The following is a 23,561-nucleotide window of genomic DNA, read 5'->3' as shown; positions in this document are numbered from 1 at the left end:
ATTTTGGTAACATCTGTGACATTATTATTGTATTGTGTCACATAAGAATGCATTTTATTATGAGACACTCCATACGCGACAGCACGCAAGTACACGTACACCATCAACAGGATTTTAGTTCCGAAAGGTCACCTTAATACAACCGAAAACATTCCCTACCTCCAAAAAAATTTGTATTTGCAGATTGTACTTCTTCTTTACTGCACCCATCACCTAAATTGCCGATATATGCTGTACAAAAATAATTGTAGATACTTTCAGGCCAATATTTCCATTGAAAACGAGCAAAATATATTTTTGCGTATGATTTTGTGAGACCCAAATTTTACTGCAGTATACTACAAGACTATTACCCTCAGCACACAGTAAGTGTATTTTACACAAAATTTTGCTTTTGCTGCTGCAATGTCTCTACATTCAATTAAAAATTTTTGGCCATCATTGTACTTTCTGAACCAAAAACAGAGAGAGAGGAGGCGACAAAGAACAGAGGTCTCTGAGGCAGAATAATTTAATTTTTTCAGAAAGACCACTCTGTATTTTTCTAGCTGTCAGATTCTCTCCTCTGTTGTAGTATTAAAGTACAGTTCTACGCACTTAACATTTTGTCAAAATTGTGAAATTGTGTAGTTTCCATTTTCATTTACATGCTCATATCTAGAGATTCTGCAATCTTTACTACACTGTTAATATGGTATACTGTCAATTTGGAATTATCACAAGGTTTTGTTGTCATTTTATGAACTTGCACAAAATTTATATTATTCCTGGCTACTTCACTATTGGCCAGCCCAATGAAAAACCTTCAGTACGTTTGATATGACAACCTTGTCCTTCACGCACATTGACTTGTGTAGCCCGTTGCTACTGTATTACACTTAGCGATAAAACATGAGTGACTACACCGTTGTATGGAAGACAAAAAAAACAGTGGAATAAAATTTCTTAAGTGTAAGAGAGAGGACAATGCAATAAGATGAAATACAAATGTGAACAAATTCGATACATGTTTTGTGAAAAACTGTCATTGTTAATGAATGCAATACTGAGAATCTTATTTTTAATAGCGAGTAAGCTAATTGTGACCACTTTTTACAGATTTATCGCATATCTAAGAGAGAAATTCATTCACAATCGCCTGCTATAACGAAAATTAATTGCGGAAAAAATTTAAATCAAGTAAGCTCTTTATGTAGCCTACAGTTACCTAAATTGAAGCATCTTTTGATTCTGTATCTTCAAATTCACTGTCGCTTGTTTCTGCCAGGCGTTTATCTTCATAGGTTCCCCTATGCTGACTCTTAACCCATGGCTCACAAAATCAGCTTCTTGCACTGCTTCCGGATGTTTTCTGTACCTCACCCAGTCATGCTGAGTTACTTTGTAGAGAGCGTCATGTGTTAGATGGTGGACAGCAGCAAGTATGACAGTAGTGTGTGTGTGTGTGTGTGTGTGTGTGTGTGTGTGTGTGTCCAACCACTTCTTGTTTAACCTGGAACTATATCAGCTCAATAGGGTTATATTGGCAGTGATAGTGGCAAGCATACCATTTGGTGTCCCATTTCATTTACCAGTTGATCAAATTCAAATGTCTTTCTTGGACCTAGGATTTCTTTTACAGCCAGGAGTTCATCCTTCATTTCATTGATTGAAATGAAACATTCTTTCTCTTTGACCACTCCATAATGTCTGCCTTGCGCCTATTTGGATGTGGCAGCTTTTGTGTTTGAATAGAATGATAACTGTCATTATCCATCACGCTATCTGAGTCTTCTTCCAGTGGAACAGTAGTTTGATGTTACCGCCAAGTGTGAATTGCGCGCAGTTATTCGGTTTTTGAACGCAAAGGGCACTGCGCTGATTGAAATCCTACGCCAATTGACAGAAGTATATGGTAAGTTGTGCATGGATGTCAAAAAATGTTTGGTGTGGAGAGTTTGCAACTGGTCAGATTGAAATTCACGATGAACAAAGAAGCGGGAAACTGTGAGTTTCTGAGGAGACAGTGTTGAAGGTTGAGCAAAGCATGCGTGAAGATCGGCGGATCACCCTGGATGATCTCTGCACGTAGGTCCCTGAGGTTTCTCGAAGCAACACTCACAGAATTTTAACGGAAACATTGAACACCGGAATGTGTGCGCAAGATGGGTACAGTACCATGCATGCTGACTGAGCACCACATGCGGCAACGAGTTGAAGCTCCCCGCGCATTTCTTCACTGCCTTGCAGCTGAACAGGACAACATTCTGGACTCAATTGTCATGGGTTATGAAACCTGGGCATACCACTTTACACCTGAGACCAAGCAACAATCGTGCCAGTGGCGGCATCCTTCTTCACCAAAGCTGCAGAAAATCAAACAAACACAGTGTGCTGGTCATGACAACTGTTTTTTGGGATTGGAAAGGGGTATTGTTTGTCAACTTTATGCCCACTGGGACCACAGTTAGCGCTGACAGGTACTGCGAGACTCTGAAAAAACTCAAACGGGCAATTCAGAACCGGAGAAGATGAATGTTGAGCAATGGCATACACATTCTCCATGACAACGCTAACCCACACATCGCTCGGCAAACCGTTGCTCTCCTGCATCAGTTTCAGTGGAACATAATCACCCACTCACCCTATAGTCCTGGCTTGGCGCCCAGTGACTATCACCTGTTCCCTAAGTTAAAAGAACATTTTGCCGGAAAGCAATTCAGCTCCGACTACAAGGTGAAAGAAGAGGTTCATAACTTTCTGAACAGCATGGCGGCGAGCTGGTATGACATGGGCATACAAAAACTGCCACAGTGTCTACAAAAATGCATTGAGAGAAATGGTGATTATGTTGAAAAATAGCTAAATGTTCAAGCTGTAAACTGATGTATACCATTGTAGAAATAAACAAGTCTATGTACTTACAAAAAATAGGAGACCTTACTTTTGGGACTACTCTCATAATTTGGCCTCTGGCATGAAGCCTGCAATCAGTGAACCACGATGTGTGATGATTAATCTGACACCTCTACCGGTAGGCACTTTCAAACCACCGTTAACTTGGGAGTCATGCCATATACACTTATTGGTGTGGTTCTGTCAAACGCAAGTTTTATCTAAGTACACTACAGGTCTATTGTCCTTAGCATGCGGTAAATGCTTTGTACGTAAAAACTTCGCTCTTGCTGTTTCATTTTCTTTGCAGCCTATCAAAAATGTTTGTCCATCATTTTGTTTTCTGAATCAGAAACCAAGGGACCAGAGAATACAAAGGAAGGAGGTCTATGAGCCAGAATAATTGATTTTTTCATGGGGATCACTCTGTATTGTTTTACTGTTGGATACCCTCCTCTGTTGTAATAACCGAGAACAGTTCCACATGCAACCTCCTTGTTGAAATCGTCAGATTCTGTAGATTTCTGTTCTCATTGCTATCCCTTTCTAGGAGAATCGATACAATTTTTCACATCTAGAGATTCTGCTGAGCTAAGACGGCCTATAGAAGATTTGGGAATAGCACACTCTTTTCCTGTCAGTTTATGAGGTTACACAAAATTTATGGCTTTTTCATTGTTGACCTGATCAGTAAAAATTTCAGTACATTTGACATAATGATCTTAGATTGTTTTTGATTGTCTTTTCACCCTTTATGCGCACCGACCTGAGTAGCACTATGTGCAGGCCTTTGCTCTTGCATTTCGCTCACTACCAAACACAGGTCAATGCACCGTTCCATGGGAGACTGAAACCACAAGTGAACACACGATATCGCATGGAAACACTGAACATTCAGCCGGTGCTCACCTAAGAAATTTTTAAGACTTTACATGTGGCAGCAAAGCTATGAGGTGAGCGAATTGCAACGCTATGTGCCAGCAGACTTCAGGGAGCAGGTGTGTCCTTGAGGTGCCTAGTTTCATGGTGGCTGCTCTAGTTCTTTATTATACACAATTTGTTTAGGAATTAATGACCTGAATATACTGTGTCTTTTGGCCTCAAACAATTTGCATTGGAAAATTGAATGTGGTGCAGTTTTATTGCCCTCCATATCCTTTCTGTGCAAGTGTTGATTGAAGTTCCCATGGCCATTTATTGTTCCTAAAATGAGTTTCATCTATCATTCAAATTATAGGACGTATGTTTAATAATGGGTTTGGCATCATTAGCTTGCAATTTTTTGTTTTTGGATCTTAGTCCAATATTCTGCATGCTGCTTACTAATGCAGCTATGTGGTTGTGATTTTTCCATCACCTCGGTGGTGATTATGACAGTTTTCAGCCCAATAAATAGAGTAGTCACTCCTGTCATGGCCTTTTCAGCGTTGTTCATTGCTGTTAATTCCTGGGTGAACAGGGACCACAGCAGGTTCACCCTGTGACAATCCCTGAGCCTCACAAGGTCTTTATGGCATTCTGTGACGATCTTTGATCTCGTTTCTGGGGCTGGTAGAGATTTCAGAGCTGCTCGGTTGTCTGAGTGAATGCAACTGCCACAATCCTTGTAGCACCTAGGCAGATTCTCCTCCACACACACTCTCTAATAGCAAAGACTTCCTTCAGTAATATTGTTGCCAGCTTCCCTACTGAGATTGCTTTCTCATGTCTAGGCTGTAACCTGTCGCCAGCACTTTTGTCTGTTTTCAGTCCACCAGTAAGCCAGACTGTCTCTCATGAATGGTATTGTGGTTCATTCTTCCACTGCCCCTGACTGCCATTTGTTGTCTTGAAATGTTTATTGAAGCAGCTGGAGGCTATTGTCTAGTTAGCTGGCATTTCCCTGACCATTCCTATACTTACTAGATTTACTAAATTGGTGTGGGATTCTGGATATCCTATAGGTTTCCAAGTTTTAACCTGTATGCCCTTCTGCTGCCTGCGTTGTAACCCAGGGATGTAATGGAGGATTGTCCAGTATACTCTCCATCCCAGCAGTTGGTGTGCTGCTAATTCCGCCTGTTATAGCTAAGGAGACCAGTCTCTGCAGTGTGTCAAGCACCTTCTGTTCTACTTTATTCTACTGTACAGTAGCCCCATAGATTATCATAGGTTTTATTACAGAAGTGTATATCCAGTACGTGCTCCTGGGACTTACACACCAGTTTTTACCACAGGCCCTTTTAGTACACATAATAGCACCTTTTCTTTTGGGACAAATATTCTTAATGTGAGAGGTCAAAGATAGTTTCCCATCAAGGCTTATGTATAGATACTTCATTATCAACTCTGATGGTAGAACTTCCTTGAAGAGCATGTGATTTCGGTACGTGTGCTGTATATGCTTCCTCATGAACATTTAAAGTACAGTTTTCACTGTGTTTAGCACACTGGACTCGCATTCGGGATGACAGCAGTTCAAACCCACATCCGGCCATCCACATTTAAGTTTTCCATGATTTCCCTAAATCAGTCCAAGCAAATGTCAGCGTGCTTCCTTTGAAAGGGTGTGGCCCATTTCCTTCCCCATCCATCCCTTATTCAAGCTTGTGCTCTGTCTCTAATAACCTTGATGTTGACAGGACATTAAACATTAATCTGTTCCTCGTCATCCTCCTCCTACAATGTTTTCCTGGGACACAATCTTAGATTCTATTTCCTGCTGCATTGTTGCACAATGTTCAGAGTGAATTGTGCTATTGTTGTGACATGATTAATTCATCTGTGTATTCTTGGCAAAGTATCCTCCAGTATTTAACTCTTTGACAAGTTCATTCACATCTAGGTTCCACAGCTGTGGGGACAAAAGAGATCAACATTTTCTCATTCCTCATGGTTCTTCTACCTATCGTCAACTCAGCGTGGTCTTCAATCCACCTGGCATATCGTAATCTTAATGCTATGCTCTTCTTGAAACTCTATAATCATAAATTGTATTGCTAAAAGCTCCCTCAATATCTAGGAAGATGCAGGGAGCTGTTTTCTGAACGTATAAAGAATTTTTCCACCTTCCCAACAAGTTCATGATGTGCTGTTTTGCATGATTTGCCAAGTTAATATGCATGTTTGTTTTCACGTAGAGGAACCTAAGTTAACTTCCTTTCCCCAACATTCACATTAACCATATTTTATAATATCCTTAGGAGAAAGGAGGATAGACTGATTGGTCTCAATTCCTCAGCCTTGGAACGTTCAGTGTTCCCTGGTTTGGAATGAAAACAACCTTTACTGTCCTCCAAGCATTAGGCTCCTGCTACCAGGCTGACTCTTAGTAGTCAGCACACGAGTCTGATAAGCCCTCTCTTGTTTGTTGCAGTAGAGCCAGAAAGATTCTGTCTCAGCTTGGTGACTTGAATGGTTGAAACATTCGGACCACCCATGTGATGTTTTTGAAATCAACACATTGTCTGACAGATTCTCAGTTCTCCTTTTGGTTACTTGTAAATCATTACCTTCCAGGAACTGAAACCTGGTCTGTGTTACCAGCTAGAGTGCATTGACGGAAATGAGTTTTGGGAGCAAATCCAGGATCTTTTGTGCTATCCTTGTATACCTGCCATCCTCCTTCCTTAGAGTGTCTCCTGGGTTGGTTGGTATTCTTGTGGGGATTTTATGAAGTCTGGCTCTAGTAGCTGTACCTTTCACCTCACAGAATATCTCCGAGAGTGATAGTTCCCCTTGCTTAATGGCAGGATTGTATTTGGCAAGGGCATCCCAATATTTTGCCCATTGTATTTTCCTTCTCGCAAAGTTGAACGTTCTTCTTACCTGCTTCCATTGCAGTTCCAAATGATCATTCCATCCAGGTACGCTCCTGTTTGTGCACGTCTTGGTGACTGGACAATTTTCTAAGTATAAGGTCATAATACCAGACATCACTTCATCTGCCATTTCCTCAAGATCTACCGGATTTCTTATCGAAGTTTTGACTTCAGATAAGTTTTAGTTTAAGTCTCTCCTATGTCTGTTTTCCTATGATTCCTATAGGCCATAGTCTGTTTAACACCCATTTGAACCCCAAACATATTATATATGTGATCAGATAAGGATGGTGCCCACATGGCGTCTGTCTTTAGACGGACCCAGAAGTATGTTAGTTACTTTTTCCCTTTTTCTACTCCTGAGACTAGATTCCTTAGCCCTATTCAAGATCTCTGAATTGCTGTACAGTAGGTGTTCACGTATCTACTCGCCACACTAGGTTGTGAACATTGACATCATAAACAGCCAACAGTTTATCATTCAGCTGCGAGCAGCTGCCTACCGGTCTCTTCACTTCCTGGGAAGGTTGGTGGTACCTATAGTCAGAAGGTCTGTTTGTTCCCAATTGTAGTTTACAGTCACAAATATTTCTCTTTGATTGCATTTAAAGCTAACAACCTGTTTACCCTACCATAGCACCTGGCCACTCATAAATGAATATATGTAAATAACATACTGAAATCTGTAACTTGCAAATTCAGTGTACAATCTTCCCACAGATAGTGTGTATTTATAAAATGCATTAATTATTTTATTTGTTTGTTTATTTTAATTGCAGCTCTAGTAGAAGAAAACTGTCAAATTGTGCAGAATGTGATTGACACTTTAAAAGTTGATGATGAAGGAAATGCAAAAGTATCTGAGCAAGACAGTAAGAAAGCACTTTCTCAGTTAAAACACCTAATAAAATCTGGAGCTGTTGGTATCATAGTCTATAATTTCAAGTAAGTTTCAGAAAATTTGTTCTGCAATTTCTGTTGCATAGTTTCAGAAGATATTACAGTACCATCATTGTTTGTGTTGTCCAAATATAATTTTGTTATTTCTACATCATTCATGTGTAACTGAGTAGCTTGATTTTCTTTTCATTTATTTAACTGATCAGTATTGCATGTAATACAGGTAGTGGTTCCACATTTCCTGTTTAACTAAAACTGTCGTAGGTGTTCAGATGATTACCGTGGCACACTACGCCCAGATTGTATTATTCTGTATTATTTGTTGACTTGCCTTTATATTGTAAGGCACAGGTCTATAACCATAGGAAGTGATGTGTTGTAAAGCAGCTTGTGATACAGTCATGAAAAAGCCAAAGTAAAAATGAGCCTGGTCTCAAGACATTCAAATTTGTCTGTCTGTAACATAAAGTGGGAAAACTGGAATGAGAGAATGTGGTAAATGCTACAGAAGAAATACACACTTTTTAGAAGCCAAATGATAAAATGAGTCATTTAAACAGTTAAAAAAAATCACTAAGCATCATAAGATAGTCAGCAAGAGAAAGTAGTGTAACTGAAAATGATATGAACAAACACAGAAAAGGGTGAGAGTATTTTAATAAGTGAATACGATGACTTTTAGTGTGTTTGGTGCTCTTTAGTAAACTTGTGTGGAAGGCTGCTACAGGACTGCAGGATTTTATTTAAATGGCCCTAGCACAGAAATTGTTTGTTGAAAATTAATGAAAGATCTGGAAATTTTTAATAACACACCTTTATTACTTTAAAACATATATGATCACTTAAATAACCTGACATTTATGTCTGTGGCTTCTTTTATCTTTTCAATAGCTTGATAAACAACAAATGTGTTATCTGCTGAAATATTAGCAACCTTTTAAATATATTAATATATGGGTACCATTTTACACTTTTTTTTCTTTCAGTGAGGATAGTTTTTAGTTCCTCATTTCTTTCAACTTGCTCACTTCCCAATAAAGATCATAAAGGTGTGTCAACACTAAAATCTGTGTACATAGCTGATGAAGTAGTGTTGCCTATTGTCAACGAGATAGCAGCTGGCGAATGCATTATTGGATCACCAACAGTGTGGAGGCTCAAGTGCTATGAGTATGTGCTAATAGTTCTTTGCTTTTGGGGTTAATCTGTTACCATTCATTCTGTGCAGTTGTCAGGAACAGCAACTTCCATCTCCTCACAGCCTCTGAAATTCTCTCTGCATTTAATGTTTTTTAATATTCTATTATCCAAAACCTCTAGCTCCTCATATAAAGTCATTCAGATGGCAAAAAGACATTCTGTGTTGACCATGATTGTATAGTGCTTTGTTTTGGTGTTTTAAGAGATGGACTTGTTATTGTAGTATTGTCTCCCCCCTCCACTCCCCCCGAACCCATACACACTGTCAGTTTTTAAGATGCAATATTCAAATGTTGCTTTCTATAACCCGTTCCCCTGCATAGTCCACCAGTGTACAACTTCTTGACTCTCTTGCATCATCCTGTTTGTGTTGTGAGGAGTTTTGGTCCATATCTGTCACATTTTCTTCTGTTGGTCATGTCTGAATTCTGTAAATTATTAATTACATATAAAACAATCTGCAACAATTTGGGCAGTGATTTTAAACTTCCACCACTATACTATGGACACTAAGCAGCTGTCTTTCCAACATTACCTGCAGCTGTTGAGATAGTGTTAGTGTTCTTTCATGGAGATAGTGAGCTTCATAATGGAAGTATTCATGTTGCCTCTTACATTTATTATTTAGATTTTGTTTTTCATCCAACTGCACACACAAAATTCTAATGAAAGCTATCAGTAGATCATGATGACAGTTGGAATCATTTAAAAATGTTGCATTTAGAAGAGGGGTCACTTCAGGGCTAGCTGAGTAGGTAGAGCGTGCAAGTTAGTACAATAGATACAGCACTGGGCTTGAACTCAGTAGGATTGGGGCTCAAATCCCTACCCAGCCTCTATGTTTTCCATGGTTTATGTAAATCACTTATGGCCACTGGTGGGATGCTTCCTTGGAAATGGACATGGGCCATTTTCTTTGTTATTCTTGTCTGATTCGAGTTTTGGCTCATTTCTAATTACCTTCTGATTGATGGGGTGTTCAACTCCAGTTGTCCTTCCTTCGATCCTTCATGCATGATCAAGGTCACCATAATGCCAAAAGAGCAGATCAGCTTCTTCTGTTAAAAATGACTTCCTGCAATGCTAGAGAAAGCTCACATCCCCGAAAGGTTACAGACGTGACCCCCTGTAAGATGGTTTATTAATCCAGGAAATGAAATTGGCTGACTGATGGCCATGTGGAACATATATAATCAGAGAGTTGATGTTGAAAGTGACTCAAAAATTTTGTGTGTATTTTCTACTGATTGCCCATGTGAGTTGCAAATTTTATTGTTGGCATAGTGACTGAAAGTAACCCTTAAGTGATCAGAGTTAATCGAATTATTTGACAAAAACCTTTAGTCATTCACAATATCAGAGTAACATAACATCTCTTAATTAAACATGTTTTGATGATTATCATGCCGTGTGTGTGTGTGTGTGTGTGTGTGTGTGTGTGAGATAGGTAGATAGATAGAGAGAAGAGAGGTGGGGGAGGGAGGGGGGAGATAACAACATGAACAGATAGTTTTCGTGTGCTCATCGTATGTATTGGCCATATTCGTGGCACGAATATTTCACAGTATTAATTGTTTGGAAACTATCAGATAGAAGTTCATTTTTCCCTTTATCACATGCACATAGAGTGATTGCCATGTCAGTGCACATGTCATGATAGACTATAGCCATCACCTTTCTAATTCCATACTTGTTGCTAATAAATTGTAATTAACATCTTAAGCAGTGGCATTGCTGTTATCATCATAATTATTTTTGTTATTAATAATATTCCATGCATTTAATTCAGATTCACATAATGTAAAAACATGCTTTGACTGTGGGTGGCATTTTAAATATTGACAATGAACATTGTACTCATCTAGGGCAAAAGCTAAATTCCTGATATTACTGATACAGTGCACGTATGATTTTGACTTACGTATGCCATTACTTTATTTTTATAGGGTTCTATTAAGGGTTCTGGTATCACAATTGGCAGTACCTCACTCTCCAGTGAAGACGTACATTTTAAATGTGCTACACGATATGATCAAAGACCCAACTGTGAGACATTGTTTTAATATGTACGTAGAGTTAATTGTGCTGCGAACGCTAACAGCGTACAGTGACCCGTGCAAAGAGGTTTGTGTAATATTTATTTACTGGCATTTAAAATATGCGCATTCTTTTGTACATGATTTATATTGTAGCTACTGTCTCTGTGGCATGCAATAAAATACTATACTTCAAGTATAAAATAAGGTAGTGATAAACAGGATTTCTTACAAACCAATTTCTACTTTCATTGTTCTCTGATGTTTCATAATGGGATTAAGTATATTGTTCCTCTTTTAAAGAATATGAGAATCTCTGCAAAAAGTCTCCAGTTGAAATGGTTGTTTCCCATAATACAGTCACTTAAATGGTGGCTAATTCCTTCTTTATTAGATAATTCATAATAATGGAAACATTAAAACATGCTTTTTTAAATACCATTGAAGCTTCACAACTGCACTTGACACACATTTGTTTTCATTTTAAATAGTGTATATTTTTACACAGAGTTATACGCATAACACACTTTCTCAGGTATTTGTAAATTAACAAATTTGATGTGCATATCACTTTAAATTCCCATATTGCATGTGGTGTCTTCACGTGACAGCACAGGGTGCACAAGTACTCCATTACAGCAGAACAGGGCATGTAGTGTGACTGGTGGTAACATCTCTCATTACTGGAGAGGTGCCTTACACAAGTCAGCAGTGGCCTATAGCATACTACACCGTGTGTATACAACCATATTTAATTTCTTGGACAAAGTGGCCACACTAAAAGAATGATGTTCAGCTGGTGATGGCATATGACCACCAGGCCAGTCCAGTGTAATGGGGCATACTCATTCATCTGATGGATCCCAGCTTTGTAAACTTAATTAAAAATGCGTGCATAATTTTGCACGTTGCTGTTTGTGTAGACAGCAGGTATCACAATATCCCTAGAAACTCGTTGTGGTGGTGTACAGGCTCTTAACGTGATATTGACCCAATTGACAAAGCTGGCAGTGTATTAATTATTTTCCTAAATACTGGCAATATTGTAACATTTCAGAGGGACTTACTAGATGAACAAATGGTGAGAATCCTTCTCTAGACTAAACTTCAACTCATCTGTGAACAGCACCCATGTTTTTATGAGACTAATTCCTCTGATGAGCTGTAAAGCATACATTGCAGCCTCTATAAACCAACAATACTCAGTCTGATGGGAAATGTGTGCTGTAGAGGCTACCATGTGGTTGCAATACTTTGCCATAAAATTGTTTGCCGTGCCATCTAATACTCATGGGGGACTGGAATGCAGTTATAAGGGAAGGAGTAGAAGAAAAGGTTACAGGAGAATATGGGCTTTGGACAAGGAACGAGAGAGGAGAAAGACTAATTGAGTTTTGTAACAAGTTTCAGCTAGTAATAGCGAATACCTTGTTCAAGAATCAAAATAGGAGGAGGTTTACTTGGAAAAGGCCAGGTGATACGGGAAGATTTCAGTTAGATTACATTGTGGTCAGACAGAGATTCCGAAACCAGATATTGGATTGTAAGGTGTACCCAGGAGCAGATATAGACTCAGATCACAACATAGTAGTGATGAAGGGTAGGCTGAAGTTTAAGACATTAGTCAGGAAGAATCAATACACAAAGAATTGGGACACGGAAGTGTTAATGAATGACGAGATACATTTCGAAGTTCTCTAAGGCTATAGATACAGCAGTAAGGAATAGCTCAGTAGCAGTGCAGTTGAAGAGGAATGGACATCTCTAAAAGGGGCCATCACAGAAGTTGGGGAGGAAAACATAGGTACAAAGAAGGTAACTGTGAAGAAACCATGGGTAACAGAAGAAATACTTCAGTTGGTTGAGGAAAGGAGGAAGTACAAAAATGTTCTGGAAAACTCAGGAATACAGTAATAGGAAGTGCAGGGAAGCTGAGACGAAATGGCTGCTGGAAAAATATGAAGACATCGAAAAAGGCACGATTGTCGGAAGGACAGACCCAGCATGCAGGAAAGTCAAAACAGCCTTCGGTGACATTAAAAGCAAGGATGGTAACATTAAGAGTGCAACAGGACTTCCACTATTAAATGCAGAGGAGAGAGCGGATAGGTGGAAAGAATAAATTTGAAAACCTCTACGAGGGGGAAGATTTGTCTGACGTGATGGAAGAAGAAACAGGAGTCAATTTAGAAGAGAGAGGGGATCCAGTATTAGAATCAGAATTTAAAAGAGCTTCCAGGGATTTGAGGTCAAATAAGGCAGAAGGGATAGATAACATTCCGTCAGAATTTCTAAAATCATTGGAGGAAGTGGCAATAAAACAACTGCTCACGTTGGTGTGTAGAATGTATGAGTCGGGCGACATACGATCTGACTTTTGGAAAAGCGTCATCCACACATTTCCGAAGTCAGCAAGAGCTGACAAGTGCGAGAGTTATCGCACAATTGGCTTAACAGCTCATGCATCCAGGTTGCTTACAAGATTAATATACATAAGAATTGGGAAGAAAATTGAGGATATGCTAGATAACGATCAGTTTGGCTTTAGGAAAAGTAAAGGCACAAGAGAGGCAATTCTGACTTGGCGGTTAATAATGGAAGCAAGATTAAAGAAAAATCAAGACACATTCATAGGATTTGTTGACCTGGAAAAAGCGTTCAACAATGTATAATGGTGCAAGATGTTCGAAATTCTGAAAAACGGGGTAAGCTATAGGGAGAGACGTGTCGTATACAATATGTACAACAGCCAAGAGGGAATAATAAGAGTTTACGACCAAGAACAGAGTGCTCGTATTAAAAAGGGTGTAAGAGAAGGATTAGATTTTCACCCCTACTGTTCAATCTGTACATCGAGAAAGCAATGACGGAAATAAAAGAAAGGTCCAGGAGTGGAATTAAAATCCAATGTGAAAGGATATCAGTGATGCAGTTCACTGATGACATTGCTATCCTGAGTGAAAGTGAAGAAGAATTACATGATCTACTGAATGGAATGAACAGTCTAATGAGTACATAGTATGGATTGAGAGTAAATCGAAGAAAGGCGAAGGTAATGAGAAGTAGCAGAAATGAGAACAGTGAGAAACTTAACATCGGGATTAATGGTCATGAAGTAGATGAAGTTAAGGAATTCTACTACCTAGGCAGTAAAATAACCAATGACAGATGGAGCAAGGAGGACATCAAAAGCATATTAGATATGGCAAAAAAGGCATTCTTGGCCAAGAGAAGTCTACTAATATCAAATATCAGCCTTAATTTGAGGAGGAAATTTCTAAGACTGTACGTCTGGAGTACAGCATTGTATGGTAGTGAAACATGGACTGTGGGGAAAAACAGGAACAGAAGAGAATCAAAGCATTTGAGATGTGGTGCTATAGACAAATGTTGAAAATTGGATGGACTGATAAGTTAACGAATGAGGAGGTTTTGCGCAGAATTGGAGAGGAAAGCAATATGTGGAAAACACTTATAAGGAGAAGGGACACGATGATAGGACATCTGTTAAGACATGAGGGAATGACTTCCATGGTACTAGAGGGAGCTGTAGAGGGCAAAAACTGCAGAGGAAGACAGAGATTGGAATACATCCAGCAGATAATTGAGGAAGTAGGTTGCAAGTGCTACTCAGAGATGAAGAGGTTAGTTCAGGAGAGGAATTTATGCTGGGCTGCATCAAACCAGTCAGAAGACTGATAAAAATGCCGTCCTGCTTCCTTAGACCTCGAGTACTGTGTGGCAGGTCCACTATACCCAAGATCTGCATGCAAGGCCCATTGTAGGACCAAAAAGTCTTACACTGGCATTCCATGTAGGTCTGGCCTTTCTATATTGTTCCACCACATTTTATCCTGTGCAATTTCACCATGAAGCATTAGTTTTCACAGTTCTAATTGATTACTAAAAGTATAGGCATGAGAGTGTGCTAGAGCAAAAATGTGTAACTGATTTTGATCAAATCAACGTAATGCATCAATGTTTTTCTTTGGAATTAGCAGTATATTGCGGAGCTATAAATTTCAGTTTTGACTGGAAATACAGGGTGTGTCTTCTTTTTTATTATAAAACTATTTATTCTGCACGTTGCATACCATGCTCGGCAACTTCAGCTTATTTTATTTAGTAAATGTTCTCTTTAGCAAGGAAAGGCATTTATGTGGAATATTTTTCAGGTGTCGAAAGCAGCTGAGCACTGCATTTCAGCTATTGGAAAATCACTGCCTCCTGAACAACTCATTAATGTAGTTTGTCCATTGATAAAAACAGGAGATCTTCCAATGAATTTGGGAGCTATAAAAATATTAACTCGTGTCATTGAACACACTACACAAGATATTTTAGAACCACATCTGAAAGAAGTAATGGAAAGTCTCATCAAAGTGAGTGAATTATTTCAGTAATTAAGAACAAACTTAAACTATAATTACTATTTAACTTTTGTCACCTCTAACAGATTTCATTGTCAGATAATAGTCTTTCGATATTTGGCTGTATGAGGTCTTTTCATGTGAGTTCAACAAAAGGGGGAAAAATAAAAAAAGAAAAAAATGCCCATCCAGCTCCGGTGCCCATGTGTCGCATGCCTAGCCCATGCAGCTGCCAATCATCCCTTCTGTATTCATATCCAGCACATCTACTGCCTTCCTCCAAGCAGCTCTATACCCATGCCCAACCCCACCCACTTTCCACCTGTTTCTCCCGCTCTTTCATTTTATTTGAAATTTATTACATTTTTAATACCACGATAGTGCAGAATGATACTTCATAATATTTTGAAAATAAATTTAAGGTTCCTTTTTTCATTTACCATCCAGTTTATGGGAAATTTGCTGATTAAGTACTCTGAAGAACACATTGTATAACACACAAAGGTAATGGAAGGCTACCCAAAATAATCCTGAAAGCATTAGCATCTCAATTTAAAGTAATTTCATAGACATTTAGCGGCAAAGTAAAAAATTGAAGAAGAAAATCACTAGGGTGTTTTGTCTTGTGTGCTATGTTAAAAATTTTAGGTCAATTTTTATGAGTTTGTCTTACAGTATCTGTTGTTTCAAACATATGTACAAAAAATTATTAAGAAATATATGTGTTCAGTGTTACTGTTCTTAATAGTGAATAATATTTTGTTTAAAAACAAAGGGAGGAGTGGTAACTTAAGTCATATAGTGGTAGGGTTCTATCTTTTGTTATTATGTCACTTAATGAAGGCAGTAAAAAGGGATATACAGAAGTTAAAACTTTGAAAATTATGAGAAAATGTAAGAAAGAAAATAAGAATTGCATTAGATGCTGAAGTGCCAGAAAATTCTGTTCATATGGACTTGCTGCTTGATATGCAGGAACAGTTTTCACAAAGTTAAAAACTGCAATAACTGGCTGCATCAGCATGTACCTTGGTAAAACATTTGAAATACTCTTGCAGCTCCCGACTATTAGCTGTACCAAAAACTGAATATTTTAAAGAATAAGGTTTCTGAACAGAAACTAGCCTGAAAAAGAGATGTGAAGCTTAAACCTTAGGTAATTGATTTAGTAAATAGATTTTATGAACAGGGAAACAGCTGATTTTTATAAAAGTTGTGTGAAATGCATTCCAATTTTAAAAGTGAATATGCTGGGGGGGGGGGGGGGGGGGCAGTTTATTTTATTCTGGTCAGTCTGCCCCAAAGCTTGTATTTCAGCCAGTGCTAAAAGTACCACCACTCAGTATGTTTCTGCACCATTCATTAGAACATGCATTGAATTTAATCAGTGGGTTTCAATAGAAACAAGACAGATGATGACACATTCTGCAGACAACAGAATTTATAATGAACCTTTCATGTAAATTGGAAAAACTTGTTCCACGCTCTTATTTTGCAAAGTTTCAGTCAAAATATAACAACGTGCTTAGGGTCAATTGCATAAAGCAGTTCGTCTTAGATTAGCACAAAAAATGAACTCAGATCAAGATGGAGTAAGAAATCAGCATTTTTATAAACGTTCATCTCAAATTATATCACCCTGAACTGATATCATCCATGATTAACACACTTTTGTGGATCAAATCAATTTCAACTACAGCTGTAAGTTTACACCCTTGTGACGGTACACACAACAACAGGTTCTGTTGTGCTAATACAAGTTGAAAATAATAATAAAGAAATTGTTGTTAACACAAGATGTGTCAAGTAAATATGTGAATATGACTCCCTCACTGCTGAAGTTCAAATAATATTTTCAATCTGTGAGGCTGTGTTAAGTAAGTTACCAATGATTTATGTAATGGATGCAGATAATAAGTGATCTCATAATAACTCTTGGAGATAACTCATAATTAATGTGTTAATTTAAAGGCATTTCATACACACTTAAGTGGCGGAGTAAAAAATGGAATTTAGAACTATTTGCAGACACCAGACAGTAACGACTGAACATTTACTACAAAAATGCTGTCTAGACATGAATAGCAGTAACTAAACAAGTGAAATTAAATTTTAACTGCTGAACAGATGCTTAAACTGCTGGCAACTGCATGTATATTGATGAACAGAAAAAGTAAACATAAGTAAGTCAGTTCATATCGATAACAGCTCTACTTAAACAGACAGTGCAAGTGTACAGTTCTGCCACTGTCTGCACGAATAGTTTCTTTAGTATTGAATAAAAATAACTTTAAAGCTTGTGAACTATTGGAGCTTTCATTCACACAGAAAAACATCGAAATCCATTGCCAACAGTCTGCATTATGTACGTTTTTATCATGTTTAGCAAACTCCTGAAAACCTAATGCAAAGCAACAGTTGTTTACAGTTTGTCTCTGCAGTCAAATCAGCTGTGCCCTCTAACAGCCAAACCTGAGTGGCTTTAAATTATCAGCTGTCGAGTAGTGTATTTTGTGCAATAATGGTTAAAAAATAATTATGACAGCTCTGTGTTTTGAAGCCACACCACCTAGCATTCTAGGCAGATGTGATGGACAATGTTCTATGTAGAAGAACATTAGGCACTGAGAATTATGTTGTTTCTTTTCTTTTACTTGGGGGATGTCTTGACTATTTTAATCTTTTCTGGCTATGGGGAAGTTTGTTATGCTTATTGTCCACTGTCTTTACAACACAAACCTTTCAACAATAAATACTTTGTGTATATGATGTACAATTTATTCCTGCAGTCAAAGCATGATAATAGATGATTTAGCAGTGTTGCCAAGCATGTCTCAGGGTAATTCAGATCAACACAGAACCTCATTAAGTTGATCCAAGTTCAGTGTAATAAGGCACAGCGAAATTGTGAAATGGGTTCATTTTCTGAATTACGATCAAAATTGACCTCCAATCAATGATTTTTATACAGTCAACCCTTAAAGGGTCATCTGATGTACACGTTGCCACAGTATCAGTGGAATTTCATGAAAATTACTGCTTTACTACCCAGGAAGAAACCCAAGGTTACAGTTGGACATTTGACTCTTGCACTATACACCTATTGCAGTTAACCTCAGAAATACTGAGGATGAAAGATCATTTAAATGTCAGACCAGATGACACGCAACATGATACTTGTATGTTCTACAGAATTCAAATACTATGCCAGATTTTATCAAAGAAATGTATTATAAGTACAAGCTGTCATTATTTTAGTGATAATGTGCAAGCCAATACAAAAATGAATATAATTTGATCTACTATCTCTCCCATCAAAATAGTTTTGAGATCAGTAATGGCTGAACAGTTATTCTTTGCAACACATGAAAAAAGTGGTTTTTAGGGTGTAGAGAGGACAATTAAAATGTTATCTCAAAAGGAATGTATACAAAGACCTTTACAAAATCAAGCATTATGTGAATCAGGCCAGTTTCAGTTTTGTAATATTACAATCACCAAAGCTATTGTACCTGGGAATAGTCTGTATATCAGTCACCTTCAGAAGTTAAAATACTTTCAGGAACCAGAAGTATCCATAACTTTAAGCCACTGGATTTATTAGGAAAATTGGAAGCAAGTAGGATCTGTAATGATGTGAAACCCCTCAGGAAATATAATTTAAAGAATAAATTGAAATCCCTTTTGTGAGAAGAAAATTTGATCCTATCTTGTAATGTAGCTTGCAAATACACTCCTGGAAATTGAAATAAGAACACCGTGAATTCATTGTCCCAGGAAGGGGAAACTTTATTGACACATTCCTGGGGTCAGATACATCACATGATCACACTGACAGAACCACAGGCACATAGACATAGGCAACAGAGCATGCACAATGTCGGCACTAGTACAGTGTATATCCACCTTTCGCAGCAATGCAGGCTGCTATTCTCCCATGGAGACGATCGTAGAGATGCTGGATGTAGTCCTGTGGAACGGCTTGCCATGCCATTTCCACCTGGCGCCTCAGTTGGACCAGCGTTCGTGCTGGACGTGCAGACCGCGTGAGACGACACTTCATCCAGTCCCAAACATGCTCAATGGGGGACAGATCCAGAGATCTTGCTGGCCAGGGTAGTTGACTTACACCTTCTAGAGCACGTTGGGTGGCACGGGATACATGCGGACGTGCATTGTCCTGTTGGAACAGCAAGTTCCCTTGCCGGTCTAGGAATGGTAGAACGATGGGTTCGATGACGGTTTGGGTGTACCGTGCACTATTCAGTGTCCCCTCGACGATCACCAGTGGTGTACGGCCAGTGTAGGAGATCGCTCCCCACACCATGATGCCGGGTGTTGGCCCTGTGTGCCTCGGTCGTATGCAGTCCTGATTGTGGCGCTCACCTGCACGGCGCCAAACACGCATACGACCATCATTGGCACCAAGGCAGAAGCGACTCTCATCGCTGAAGACGACACGTCTCCATTCGTCCCTCCATTCATGCCTGTCGCGACACCACTGGAGGCGGGCTGCACGATGTTGGGGCGTGAGCGGAAGACGGCCTAACGGTGTGCGGGACCGTAGCCCAGCTTCATGGAGACGGTTGCGAATGGTCCTCGCCGATACCCCAGGAGCAACAGTGTCCCTAATTTGCTGGGAAGTGGCGGTGCGGTCCCCTACGGCACTGCGTAGGATCCTACGGTCTTGGCGTGCATCCGTGCATCGCTGCGGTCCGGTCACAGGTCAACGGGCACGTGCACCTTCCGCCGACCACTGGCGACAACATCGATGTACTGTGGAGACCTCACGCCCCACGTGTTGAGCAATTCGGCGGTACGTCCACCCGGCCTCCCGCATGCCCACTATACGCCCTCAATCAAAGTCCGTCAACTGCACATGCGGTTCACGTCCACGCTGTCGCGGCATGCTACCAGTGTTAGACTGCGATGGAGCTCCGTATGCCACGGCAAACTGTCTGACACTGACGGCGGGGGTGCACAAATGCTGCGCAGCTACCGCCATTCGACGGCCAACACCGCGGTTCCTGGTGTGTCCGCTGTGCCGTGCGTGTGATCATTGCTTGTACAGCCCTCTCGCAGTGTCCGGAGCAAGTATGGTGGGTCTGACACACCGGTGTCAATGTGTTCTTTTTTCCATTTCCAGGAGTGTATTACAATTTGTGGTGTGTGGGATTATCACTGAAATAAATAAAATAGAAAAGATGTTACTGTTCAATTCACAAACCCTTCAGAATCATCACTAACATTCCATTGGCTCAGAGTCCATCCTCTATTCAAGTAAAAATGTTGCTGTTTTAAATTGTATCATTTTTACATTGTGGTTAAAAACGGTATAAATCAGGAAGTTTTTTATTTTTTATTTTTAACTTAATTTTTTAAAACTGCTCTTGGTTGAGCCAGTTTGTTTTATAGCTTTGATTAATTAAGATTTCTCACTTGCACAGTTATGGACTACACTTGTTGCCATTGTTTCCTTGGTGTTGAAATATTATTTATTAAAAAACATAACACTGAAAAGATTTTTAAAAAATACAAATGTTTGCGCAGAAACAAATTTTGTAGAAAATGAAAAGTGACTTGAAGGTTACAATATAGCAGAAAAAATACCATGTAGAAACAGAGACCCCTATTTATTTTTATTTTATTTATTTCTTTTATGTAATATAATGCTGAAAACCAAAATGTAAATGTGGATGTTATGCTGCCTTGGTGAATTTGCTAAAAGGTATTACGTAACTACCACTACAAATACAATGTTAAATGAAAAATATAATTTAGATTCATAATTTTAGCAAGCATCATTTTGCACCATTGTGGTGTTAAAATAGTAAAAACTGGCAAACTTTGAAATGCTACAGTATGAAAACAGAAACAGATTTGGTGCATCTCCCCCCTCTCTTTTTCCTTCGTTGTGTACATGGTGAGTTAGGAGGAAAGGTATACACATTGAGGAGTGATTGTATTAGTGGGTGTGAACAACAACAAAAAAGACTTCATATAGACACATTCCCTATATTGAACACTACTGCTGTCTATTTCTCTTGAATAACTCAAAACCTGCTCCTTCCCATGTAAACATTTTTTCAGTGCAAAATTAAACTATATTAAATTTCCTTCAAAAAAGGTACTATTTATTTTCTCTCTAGGGCTAATAGTCTGTGCTCGTGAAGAGAACATGGGAATATTGAAAATCTCACGCAATGTGCACGCATCATAGCTTAGGTAGCTTTTGTATGACAATTTGAGGTAGTTTCCTGCCTTAATAGACCACAAGTGCCCCTATCAAGTTACTCGTCACAACTTCCTGTACACTGCTGTATTATGTTGTCAGCAATGACAATGTTTGAATTATACGAAAAAACAAATTACAGTGTACATTGAATGTGATCTATGTCGGAAACCATTCGGAATATGGCGTATGTCCATATTAAGTTTCTTGTTCAGAATCACCTATTATCACCCCTAGAAGTATGTACCCTTTCTCCTGACTGACCCTGTATACAGAAACACAAATGGCCGAATGCTGTTTATCTCAAGCACTTAATCCGTTGGGGTGATAAATAGGCACCTTTGTTGTTGTGATATTGTAATTCCATATTACAACAATAAGAAGCATGATTGTGTGGACAGTTGTTGAATATCATTGGCAGTAACATGGTGGTGAAAAGTCTTGAAACTTAGTTTGTTAAGATTTTGCTAATGACATGTATTGAATTATGGGGCCCCCTTGATGCACTCTAGTATCTTCTACTTGACTCTACTGAAATTGTGTGTTCTTCAAAGTGTAAAGCCTTACGAGACATTTGAACTGATGTTCTGCACTACTGTCCAAACCTATCGCCTTTGCATGGTTTTTGACATTATGTTGTATGAAAGACAGAATTTTCTGGTTTCCATATTATTTCAAACCTGGCATTTCTTTGTTCTATTTGTAAAACTTTTCCAATGTTATTCTGAAGTTATAATAAGCTTCTAGTAGAAGAACTGATTATTTTTTAGCTCTGTGTTGTCCAATACAGAATTAAACAAAGTTTGTGTGATGTCTGTATGTAATAATTGTGGTATCGCTTTTGAACATCTGCAATCCTTGTTGTTGCTGCCATTAATATTATATATAATATATTGTGAATGTAAGTAGTGAATTAGAAATATTGTGATACATTGTGTACATTTTTGTTATATGATGTGAACTGCTATGTGATAGATGTCAGTTGTAACACAAACATTCAACTATTAGGAAAATCATTAATGAGAAATTGGTATTTGTAAATAACTCTGCATCACAGGGACATAATCTTTTTTGCATTCATAAGTAAATGTCATATAATTGATTAACAGACCAGCAGGAATACAGGAAATGGGGGTTTGAAAAGTATCATTTACAACAGAGTGTATTCAGAGTTATGTTAAAAATGAAAATGAAATTAAAGACTTGCCTAGTTAACATCACCCAACTTAAATATTATTCAGTTATATCATTAATTTGGGAAACCTTCACATGTAACAAGCAAAAAAGTGCTATGGTGTGAAAGAAAGAGTACAGCCTGAAATAAAAACAAAATATCACCCCATACCATAAAAACAAAACCTATAATATTTTGATCATTTCCAGATGTTTACATTATTTTAGATAAATTTTAAGTGTTAACATTTCTAGGACTAATTAGCTACTTTATCTCATTTTTATTTCAATAAATAATTTGTTTTGTTTACAGGCATATGATAATGAAGAAAGTTCTGTGAGGAAATCTGCTGTATTTTGTATGGTTGAATTACACGGTATTGTTGGAGAGGCAGTTTTGCAACCGCATTTAGCTAGCTTAAACAACAGTAAGCTGAAACTACTTCACCTGTATATCAAACGATCGCACCATGGTGGTTCGAGTGGCATCACTTCACCAAAAACCACAACGTCGTGAAACTTTTAATACTCGTTAATTTTGGCTTTAATGTATTCTATCATTCCAGTGCTTGTCAATTTTTTTAACAAAACAGTTTTCCAGTTATTAAAGCCCAAAAATAAACAGTATATTGCATGTATTTATTTTTCACCCATTAATTCCCATATATATTTCATTGCGTTGTTTTATAGCTACAGAAATTATTGTAGCACATATTTAGTTCAGTGTAATACATGTGTGTGAATGAACAGTGAACAGGAAGTAAGTAACATTTTCTGCCAACTGCAGTGTGCATGGATGTATAGATGTGATACTGTTAATTATGTAAGCTCATCCACCACGGCAAGGTCATATCACATCAGATGGGAAAAATCGGTTTTTAATTGTGCTGAGCCCAAAAACCGCATAAAAAGCATCACTCACATCAGTTTTTAATTGTCCTGAGGCCAAAGACCACATAGAAAGCATCAATCACAT

The 23,561-nt window shown here is 38.5% G+C and overlaps 1 protein-coding gene across 7 annotated transcripts in view; it reads left to right on the top strand.

Moving 5' to 3' along the window:
• LOC124721246 (CLIP-associating protein 1-A) overlaps positions 1-23,212 on the top strand; it is a 245,297-nt gene extending 222,085 nt beyond the window's left edge. For all 7 annotated transcript variants that reach the window (XM_047246107.1, XM_047246106.1, XM_047246110.1 and 4 more), the window contains 4 exons: positions 7,454-7,619; positions 10,721-10,898; positions 14,986-15,192; positions 22,899-23,212. In XM_047246107.1, coding sequence (XP_047102063.1) covers positions 7,454-7,619; positions 10,721-10,898; positions 14,986-15,192; positions 22,899-23,102 — 755 coding nt within the window. In that variant the 3' untranslated portion in view covers positions 23,103-23,212. The remainder of the gene's footprint in view (positions 1-7,453; positions 7,620-10,720; positions 10,899-14,985; positions 15,193-22,898) is intronic.
• The last annotated feature ends 349 nt before the right edge of the window (positions 23,213-23,561 follow it).

The sequence above is a fragment of the Schistocerca piceifrons genome, chromosome X (assembly GCF_021461385.2).
Source record: "Schistocerca piceifrons isolate TAMUIC-IGC-003096 chromosome X, iqSchPice1.1, whole genome shotgun sequence".
In the NCBI taxonomy this organism is placed as follows: Eukaryota; Metazoa; Arthropoda; class Insecta; order Orthoptera; family Acrididae; genus Schistocerca; species Schistocerca piceifrons.
This window is presented reverse-complemented; position numbering and strand designations above follow the sequence as displayed.